Source organism: Euphorbia lathyris, chromosome 2 (genome assembly GCF_963576675.1).
Source record: "Euphorbia lathyris chromosome 2, ddEupLath1.1, whole genome shotgun sequence".
Lineage (NCBI taxonomy): Eukaryota > Viridiplantae > Streptophyta > Magnoliopsida > Malpighiales > Euphorbiaceae > Euphorbia > Euphorbia lathyris.
The window spans coordinates 61,067,998-61,078,549 of record NC_088911.1 but is presented as its reverse complement, the minus strand read 5'-3'; the positions used below and the strand labels follow the sequence as shown (position 1 = coordinate 61,078,549).

At 36.2% G+C, this 10,552-nt stretch overlaps 1 protein-coding gene across 2 annotated transcripts; it reads right to left on the bottom strand.

The window, feature by feature from the left end:
* Window positions 1-4,923: 4,923 nt before the first annotated feature.
* LOC136218399 (thiamine pyrophosphokinase 1) lies at window positions 4,924-7,616 on the bottom strand. Of its 2 annotated transcripts, none has more exons than XM_066005244.1 (6): window positions 7,333-7,616; window positions 7,122-7,218; window positions 5,989-6,061; window positions 5,593-5,694; window positions 5,240-5,489; window positions 4,924-5,165 (listed from the first exon to the last, which is right to left on the bottom strand). In XM_066005244.1, the coding sequence occupies exons 1-6, from the start codon at window positions 7,463-7,465 to the stop codon at window positions 5,044-5,046; spliced, it is 777 nt and encodes a 258-aa protein (XP_065861316.1). In that variant the 5' UTR covers window positions 7,466-7,616; the 3' UTR covers window positions 4,924-5,043. The 2 variants fall into 2 exon arrangements, with proteins under 2 accessions (XP_065861316.1, XP_065861317.1); XM_066005245.1 differs by having other exon boundaries at window positions 7,122-7,223; window positions 7,333-7,472.
* Window positions 7,617-10,552: the final 2,936 nt, after the last annotated feature.

Sequence of the window (10,552 nt, the reverse complement as noted above, 5' to 3'; positions counted from 1 at the left end):
AAGATAAAAATGAGCATATCAAAGTTCTCCGTAAGGCGGGGAGATATTCGGTCATAGATAACATCCTGTATGCCAAACTAATTCTGGAACAGAAAGAGGTTGAAGTATTTTGTTTTTTTGGCACACTACGCAATTCTCCACAAAATCCTAACTTCATGCTTCATTTGCGGCAAATAAAACAATGAAGTCGAGCGTACCAACGTGTGTTTCTGACCAATATGACCAGCTGTTTTACTCGCGTGAAATTCTTCAAGGAGAGGAAAACGTAGAAGGGAGTCGGAGCTGATATACATACATCCTTTGAAGCAGATAATGCCATCATTGTTCGTGAACCCTTGGGAAAGGGTCCCTGACGTAACTGGTCATGCAATGCTTGCAAATCTAGTAGCGTTCGGTTTTTGTGTCGTAGATCCGCCAAGAAGTGGGATATATGTTTGCTTATAAGGTGTATAAAACTAGTAGGAGACTCCCGAGGTTCACTTTCACCGATCCGTGAAAGGGCATCTGTGGCGTAATTTGCATGTCCAGCTTTAAATTCAATCCAAATATCATAACCCAACAACTTGCGTATATAAAATTGTTGATCCGAAGTTTGAATTACTTGATGGAACAATTCCTTGAGGCTTTTGTGATCCGACCGAATAATAAAGAAACGACTAAATAAGTATTGTCGATATTTTTTAACGGCTTCTGTAAGAAAGAAGAGCTCTTTAAGATAGGTTGGGCTTCCCTGCATTCGTATGCCCAATTTTTTTGCTATAATATGGAATGGGGTGATTGTTTTAAAGGAGAACCATGCCAACCCCCACGTTTGAAGTGTCTATTTTAATGATGAAGGTTAAGGAGAAATTTGGCAATCAGAGTACAAGAGTGGAGGTCACATCTACCTTCAAAGTGGAAAAAGCCACATCCATTGCTGGAGACCATGAAAAGGCATCTTTCTTAAGGAGGTCGGTTAGAGGAGCGATGATTGTAGCATACTGTAAGATGAAACGATGATAACACCCTGTTAACCCCAAGAACCCACGTAACTGTTTGACATTCTCCGGTGTTGGCCATGTGAGCATGTCTTCCACTTTACCTGGATCGTCCATGATACCATGCCATGTGAGCATGTCTTCCACTTTACCTGGATCGTCCATGATACCATGTTTAGTGACCAGATGTCTCAAATATTCAATTGTATCTTTCCCAATGAGACATTTAGATGGTTTGAGATAAAATTCATTCGTTGCTGAACATTGGATGACTTTGCGGAGATGATCGATGTATGTTTCCAGGGTTGGGCTATAGATTAGTATGCCATCAAAGAAAACGGTAACAAACCTTCGCAGAAAGGGAGCCAAGATTGTGTTCGTGGTGGCCTGGAAGGTAGATGGTGTGTTTGATAACCTGAACGACATAACTAGGAACTCATAATGGCGTTCATATGTTTGGAATGCCATTTTGTAGACATCCCGCTCTTTCATGTGAATCTTGAAATACCCATCACGTAGATCAAGTTTGGAGAAGATAGTGGCATATCCCAGTTCATCGAATAATTCGTCAATTGTGGGAATAGAAAAATTGTCCTTGACAATTACTGCATTGAGAGAACGATAGTCAACACAGAAACAGAATGCCCCATCCTTCTTTTTAACTAGGAATATCGGGGAAGAAAAAGGACTATGGCTTGCCCAAATAATTCCTTGGTTCAGCATCTCTTTAATTAATCACTCAATTTCATTCTTTTAAAAATATGTGTAGCGGTAAGGCCGAACGTTGACAGGTTTCATGTTCGGTAATAGGTAAATACGGTGATCAAACTTCCATGATGGTGGCAACATTTGCGGTGGTTGAAATATTGTGCCGAATTCCTTGAGGATGCTTTGAAGCTCTAGACATAATTTCGGGTCAAGTTGTAGCTTAGTCAAAGCAACTGTCTCGGGCTCAATGGATTCTGAAAGCTGGTGGAGCTTATAAAGGCTGCTTATTTCTTGTGTTTTAAGACAAGCCTGGAGCTGTCAGAATGACACCGTGTGTGTATTGATCATGGTGTCTCCTTGTAAGCGAGCCAATTTCCCATTCTATGAAAAATCCATGGTGAGATCTGAACAGTCGTGTGCTACCTTCCCCAATTGTTGTAGCGATTGAATTCTCAATACTATATCTTGTCCTTTAATAGGTAAAACCAACAAATCCATAATGAAGTTGGTACCTTGTAGACTAATTTTGACGTTGGGACGAGTGGAACAAGTCAGTGCGTCACCATTGCCGACGTAGACATGAAACGATGTGGTGGTGATTGTAGGGAGGTGCAGTAACGCAGTGATGGTAGGTTTGAGGAAATTATGGGTACTGCCGCTATCGATGAGAACTGTGACAGTATGATTATGACAATTTCATCGGATTCGAAGAGAGCGGGAATTGTTACGTCCTTGTAAGGATGTCAAGCTCGAGATATCCGTCGTTAGAACTAGCTCGTGAGCTTGTTCGTTGAAGATATATGGTGTGTCAAGGATTGAGTTGTCTGCTTCATCGTCGATTAGCATTAAGAAGCGGCCATTGCACTTATGGTTCGGGGAATAACGCTCGTCACAATTAAAACATAGGCCTTTTCCCTGCGTTCGCACATCTCTTTATACGAGATCCATCGAAACGGAACAGTTTACCGTCGTTAATTTTAGGAGGAATTGTAGCCGGTTTCACACTTTCTGGAATTGTGTAATCAGTGGCTGGCGGTTTAGACGTGGGTCTAGAATTGCCTCCAATCCGATCGAAACTTGGTTCGGTACTACGAGTGCTCTTTGGCCAAATCAATAGATTCGAGTAGAGTGGTAGGACGGGCGATGTGGACCTTGCGGCTACGATAGGGTTTGAGGCCCGATATAAAACAGGAGAGGAGCTGAGGTTCAGTAAGGCTGATAACCTTACTCAACAAATTTTCGAACCGAGCCAAATAGTCGATGAGAATCCCAGATTGTACCAGTTTATATAGTTGTCTTCGAAAATCTTTGAACTGAGACGGGTCGAAGCGTTTTTTAATTTTTTCAAGGAGGTCCTGCCAGCTGTGAAAGATGTTATTAGCTTTCATCCAGCGGTACCATTCTAAGGCGTCGCCTTCCATCTGGAGAGCAACAAATTTGAGGCGATTATCAACCGTAGTATTATGAAAGTTGGGAATTTCAAGTTTTTTTTTTGTTATCAATGGTATGACAAAAAAGGAAAAAGATGAAAGTACTAGTTGATACGACTCTACTTGGAAATCGATCAAACGGGATTGTCTTTGGATCAAGACAAATTGAGAACACAACACTTTTCTAGCAAGTGCAAACTGAATTTGATTATATAAAACTCTGCCTTAAAACAATGCAAGCAAGCCCTGGCTAGCTAATACTCTTAATGGACAAGGAAAACTAAATCTAATAGAATAAAAACTAAATAATTAAGTCAACATCCTAAATAAGTTAAGTCAACATCCTAAATAGTAAGCGAAAAAAAAAATCAAGAAATTAGTGGTATTGACGTGATAAATTTAAGATTTGAGAGACTAGGAACCTTTTGACTTTTTATTGATCTAGTTGTGTTGTGAATCTATTTTGAAGTATGGAGAAGACGAAATAGTCTTTACCCTCTTTTCTTTTTTTCTTTTTCTTTTTTAACTTTTTAGGCAGAGATTTAGCTAGATTTTTCTTTTCTTTTTTTATAACTTATTAGGCAGAGATTTAGCTAGAATAAAAAAGTCCGGGTAAATAATTTAGTAGTCTTTAGATTTCTATAATTAGGTTATTTATTTTTAAAAATATATTAGAGTTTTTAAGCTTAATCGATAAAATAAAATTAATAATTAATTTTTATGCATACTCTTTTACTAAAAAAAATTAAATACTACATTATTATTTTTAATATAACATGTTACAAAAAAAATTAATATATTAATTTATCAAGCATAATAAAAGTAATTTATGGTAGAAAAATAAATTTGTCATTTTCTATATAATTATTTTTTAAATATATTATTGATTTTGTATATATTAATAATAGCACATAAAAAAAATATTATATGAAAAATATATTTATTATTATTCAAATTAGAATATTAAGTTATTAAAAATTTGATTACTTATTTTGAACTTAAAATATACTAAATAATAATATAATTTTCATACTGGCATTTTTTTTTTTAGTAGAAAAGGAAAAGAAAAACGAACAACAACAAACTACCCAGGAATTAGCCTAGGGAAGCTAACCCCAATCTTATCTTCTAAGAGAAGAGGAGAGATGAAATTAGGGGAAACAGGAAGGGTAGTAACGCCTAACGTCCCTTCATGGCCCGCCGTCGCCAAGCGATCAGCAACACGATTCTGCTCTCTAAAAATGTGTCTGAACTCTACGAACTCAAAGGAAGAGCAAAGTCTTTTAATAGCTTTGATGAGGTTGCGACTGTTAAGACCCATAGAATGATTCTCAGAAATCATTTTGATTGCTTCCAAATTATCAGACTCCACAGAGAGCCTCTTAACACCCAGCCTTTTAGCAAGATTGATTCCAGTAAGAATAGCCCAGAGCTCCGCAGAAAAGGAATAACCCTAACCCTAAATTCTGAGAGAACCCAGAAAGCCAGGCGCCCCCTGCATCTCTAAGCACACCTCCAGCCGCAATCTTACCGTTACTGAGGCAGGAACCATCAGTATTCAACTTCACAACCCCCTCTCTTGGCCTGCTCCATCCCACGAGATGGACATCACAACACTGAGAGGCTCTGGCAAGGGACTCTCCTTTGAAACTATCGATAATAGAGAAAAGGTTTTTCGAGAAGAAATCAGCTAAGTTTGTCATAAAAACAGTTTTATCTCCAAAAATCTCCTCGTTTCTCCATTTTCATACTGGCATTAATATAACAACATATATGTAAAATAATTACTGCAATCTTCAACATTACAGTTGGCAAGAAGAAGAAAGAGTAAATTATATATGCACATAATAAAGGAAGAAGTACAAAAAGACATTTGGGTATGGTATAGTATATGGGTTAGCAAGTATATTTTGCTTCAAATTCCACTCTTATTCCTTCTTCCTAATGGAAATAGTCCAAAGAAGATCCGAACTAGATTGCACTGTTACCTTTTCTTCTTTTACTATGTTTGATGTGCTTATTAGACCACCAAACCTCATCTCTGTGCCATCTGAAACAAATACATCCTCAAGTCAGAAACATAAATTATACTGATGCTGGAAACCAATGCTGCAATATACTCACTAAGATCCCACTTCAGCCCTTTGGTCGTGGTACTCCCCGATGGCATACCAATGGGAACCAGTCCGCAATGTGGGCCCTCATACGAAGATTGTATATAAATTTCATGATAGTGACTAGATGGAAGGAGGTAGATAAGGCAATCATCAGAGATGAGAATTATTCTAATGCTTGAGAACCGACACAGAACATTAATATTTCCAGCCTCATGGTCAAATCGCCCCCCAAGTGCTCCAGCAACGAGAATGCAGAGCTGCATAGTAAAAAGGATCAGTCACATTAGTATATTAGGAATGGAGTTCACACTTGAACACAAAGAAGAAGATGAACTTCAGTTATGAAAATGTCCAACTTACTTTAGACTTATCTATGTCTGGAGTGGAGTCACGGATATATACAACGCACTTGTGTAGATCAGTTGTATCCTGATCATGAGATTCATCAACCACCTTTGTTCCCTGCTTTTCAGCAAACAAGAAAAGACATCTGAGAAAGTCTAACTGACATTTAACCAATCAGTCATCTAATACAAGAAAAGAAAAACGAAACCATTCCTAATGAGAAAGTAAAACATACAAATGGAAAAGAGATTTAAACATGAATTACCAAGTACAAAAGTGCTATATGCATGTCCATGTGGATTTAGCCATTCAAGCTACAAGATTTCAGTCCATAAATGAATAATACCTCCAGAAGCATAAAAGAAAACATTGTCCACACTATGAGATAGATGGTTCATATAGCCAGCTTACCAGGCTGACATAGAAGTCCAACACTTCTCTTCTGATTGAATCCATGTCTCCCTTGATTACATCTGGCTTGTACCTGCAATTGTAGTTGATACAATCTTGACACCAAGTGATGAGAGTAAAGATAAGTGACTTATGAGCTATGTTGTCAAGAATCATATATAGCATATTCACATCTCAATACTGCTATAAACACTTGCATTGATCTGACACCGTGATATTTGCATTGATCTGACACTAGCAGCAGAAGTCATGAAATGCCATGCTGAAGAAATGAAGAATGCAAGTAGTTATAGATGCAAATTTGAGAAGCTATGCCTCCGAGAAGAAAATATTTAATCACCCAATAACTTAGGAGATAGTGATGCCTCGTCACATTAATAAAAGTCTGCAGAAGGCATGACTGCAAGTAAGACTATTGGGACAGATATAAGTACACATTTTAATGTATGAATTAATGCCCAGAATAATTCAAAAATGCATTAGTTCTGCAATAGTTTTCTTCTGTAAAAAGATGACATAATAAAAAGTATAAACTTCTATAGGAGAGAAACTTGAAAAGAAAATTAGACATCTTGCATCTTCTAGGTCTACAAATGATTGTATACTAAATGTCAATATGAAACCAGCTATTGTTCCGAGCTAAGAGAGAAAAATCTTTATTTTCAAGGCGCTACTGCTTCTTTCCTCCACAAGATCCCAATTAAAAAGAGTTAAATGTATTCTCTTCTCTGGAAGAAATTTTCTTATCTATACTAGAAGAAATTTATTTGTCAAAAATTTGAATTGAAGGGGACTAGATGCACTCTTTGATGTGCGAAGAATGTGGAGCAAAGCCTCAAAATGTTACCAAGGCTCCAACCTAATACAAATTTTTATTTGTTGAAGGGAGCAGACACCTTTCTTTCCAACCAACCCTCTTAGAAATACCCTTTCGCAATGCAATCAGTGGCCAAAGTTAAATCTCGTGTTATCCCAGAGAGGTACATGAAAAATGAAATCCTAAATGAAACATGATGCAATTTGAAATTCTAAAAATTAACATCTGAAAATCAACAAAGAGCTTTCCCTACCAAACTTGAAATCAATACATATACACAGACAGAGGAAAAAAGAATTTATAATTGCAACAGGACCTGTGTCGAACATCAAGAGCGTCTTCGCGAGGAAATAAAAGAGGCATCTCATCGTACACACGATTGGCGCCGCCATCTGCACAGATGCGTAGTTGTGCTGTTCTACACAGAAAAAAAGAAGCATATGTCAAGAAAGGCAATAATGAAAATATTGCGCATTTAAAAGAATGAAATTAAAAGGAAGAAGCGGGAAAGAAGAGAGAAGAAGTACCGTGCTTCCAGATAAGAGGAGCGAAGGTAGGGAGCCGTTGGTTAAGGAGAACAAGGGCGTAAGAAAGTGAAGGGAGGTGGTCGCCGGAGATCTTGGGGAGAAGGAACGTTGAAGAATGGGTCATAACCTCCATAGCTAAGCCTCTGTTTAATGTTGAATTTGGTTGCAACTACTGCATAATTGAGACTTACAATAGAAGAACGGAGATACTCGTGAGTCGTGACCAATGGTTTGGTTCGATTGAACTGAATTGTTGGTTAATTGAATTACAATTCTAACTCAATTGAAAAGCTCGATATATTTTTAGATGCATTATAATATATAGTACCAATTAGATACTTTCATTATTTACTTTTTCTAAATATTTTTAGTATATATATTATTAGTTAACATTATTTATATTTCACTTCTCATCTTTTATGCAATCTAATTTCAATTTTATATATCAATTCAAAATATAAGTATTTTATTGATTTTACATACATAATATAACTGCGCAGTACTGTGAAGCAAATTATTTTCGCAGATATTTGAATTGCGAAAATGATATGATAATTTTGGCTTAATACATCATTTGCTCCCTGAACTTGTCCAAAATGGTTGATTGGCCCCCTGAACTTTCAAAGTGTCTCGATAGCCCCCTGAACTTACATAAAATGTTCAGTTAGCCCCCTGAACTTGCGTAAAACGTAATCAATTGATCACTCGATTGCAAAAAAGTAAGTTAAATACGGAAAATGTATTGCACGCGTCTTAAAAAAAGTAAAACAATCAAGATCGGGGTATTACGGTTGTAATATTAGAGAATACAAGGTTCATAGTTGAGCAAGTAATAACTTCATTTTTACTCTATTTTTAAATTATGTAATAACATTTTAAGACACGTGGAATACATCTTCCACATTTAACTTACTTTTTTGCAACCGAGTGATCAATTGATTACGTTTTACGCAAGTTCAGGGGGCTAAGTAAACATTTTATACAAGTTCAGGGGGCTATCGAGACACTTTGAAAGTTCAGGGGGCCAATCAACCATTTTGGACAAGTTCAGGGGGCAAATGATGTATTAAGCCTTTTAACAATGTGTTTGTTTCTCAATCATTTCGTAGTATGTCAACCGGTCATCTTTTGTGTGTGATCACGTGGAATTAACAATGAAAACATAGGGAAAAGTCATGACATACGTGGATGGTGAATCGAAGTTGTTTCGAGTTTCAACAAAAATCACTTTAAGAGGTTACAAGAGAAGGTCTACACTTCTGCTTGCGTTAATTCAACCTCATTTGACCTATATATGATCATGCAAACAACATACGGTCCAAACAAAATTTCTTAGCTTAGTAGTACCTATTGTTGATTCCAGTGATGTTATCTACATCATAGAGTATTGCTAAATGATTCTGAACAATGTGATCTCACTATATGTTACTTTTGAACCGCGAACAATAGATGCACAACTACAGCGAGTTATGAAGGAAGAGAATGTCGTGACGAGTAACCTCCTGGAAGACATTACACGTCCAAACCTCGTGTCAGTTCAATCAAGTTGTGATCCCATTGTCGAAGTTAACGTTCATCGGACAAGCAAAGAAAAGATCACAAATTCCAACCTCAAATCCAACCCCGGTTTAAATGATATAACAGAGAATTCATTTTTTCTATTCCACAGAAACTTTTAATAAAGAAGATATTTGGGGTCCTTATAACCTCGATGATGATGATGATGATGATGTACCTGTATGGCGGAATCCAACCCCAGTTTAGATGATATAACCGAGAAGTCATTTTTTTTATTCTACAGAAACTTTTGATAAAGAAGATAATTGAGGTCCTTATACCCCCGATGATGATGATGATGATGATGATGATGATGATGATGTACCTATATGGTGGAAACAACCTCATCATTAAGGTGTTCCCGAAATTAATGCACGAGCTGACCATGTCCCATTAAGTATCTATGAGAAGAATGATGAAGAAAGAATAAGAAGGAGAACTGATCCATTTCGATGGATGTTAGAGGTCCATGATGCACCTATCATTCCTATTGTATCTAGTGCATAAAACGGCAAAAGCCAGAAAATTGGATAAGTTCCTTAAAAATGCCATCAATACTAGGGAACCAAAAGATAACCAGCATGCTGAGAGAGCTTCCATGGGGTTATTAATGTCATTGCTGGGGATCCAAAGAAGATCGTTCAACCAAGAGAATGATAGTTCATAAGGACCAGGAGCAAACTACCGAATCAAAATCTGAATTCTCTTTCGGGAGTTTTTCTCGACAGGCGCATAATGAAGCCTTGGTCATTGAAATTTTGCTTGAGGATTTCAAGGTCAAAAGAGTTTTCATTGACGATGGGAGTTAGACCAACATTATAACTCGCAAATCCTACGAGGCACTACACCTTAGTCTGAAAAAGCTTATTCCTACTTGTCGCCATTGGTTGGCATCTTGGGGCATTCTGTACCATTGTTGGATAATACACAAATGAAACTTGCCATATAGGTGATGGCACAGTCAAATGAAAACTACAGCTGAATTATTGGTGATTGATTCGGTTTTACCTTATAATGTTATCATTGGATGACCCCTTCGCCTAAACCGTATGGGGATTTTCCTTAATGGGGAATGTTTCATGGAAGTTCCAGATGAATCTGAAAGTCTATACTCCTATACGTGGTATTTAATTTGAGAACTCCTTTAGTACCACATATTCTTATTTGTTATATATATATATATATATATATATATATATATATATAAACGTATCATTTTATGTAAATTTAACTTATATTATAACCACATATTCTTATTTGTTTTATATATATATATATATATATATAAACTTATCATTTTATGTAAATTAGAATGATCAAGATTTTAAGTGGTTCACTTTAAGTATCAATTTCTAGTTCATTGTCCCCCAAAAAAAAATCAATTTCTAGTTCATCATTTATCCATTTTGAGTTTATAATATAACATTAAAAAGATCTAATGGCATAGAATACATAAGTTATTTAAAACTTCATTTATCCATTATATATTTAAGTCTCAAGTTGACAAAAAAAAAATAACAAACCAAAGTTATTTATAATTTATTTTGAATATATATAATTTATCAAAATAATTTGAAATTATATATATTTAATATATAAAAATATTATTTATTTATTTATTACATCATTTGGTCATCCGATCCGACCAAATGGCCCGCGACCC

Bases quoted from the DNA above. Each gene is read 5' to 3' on its own strand.
- LOC136218399 (XM_066005244.1), bottom strand. From the start codon at position 7,465: ATGGAGGTTATGACCCATTCTTCAACGTTCCTTCTCCCCAAGATCTCC. The intron at 5,695-5,988 runs GTAAGCTGGCTA...GCTGAAAAGCAG, and splicing joins TGGACTTCTATGTCAGCCTG to GGAACAAAGGTGGTTGATGA. The intron at 5,166-5,239 runs GTGAGTATATTG...TATTTGTTTCAG, and splicing joins AGGGCTGAAGTGGGATCTTA to ATGGCACAGAGATGAGGTTT.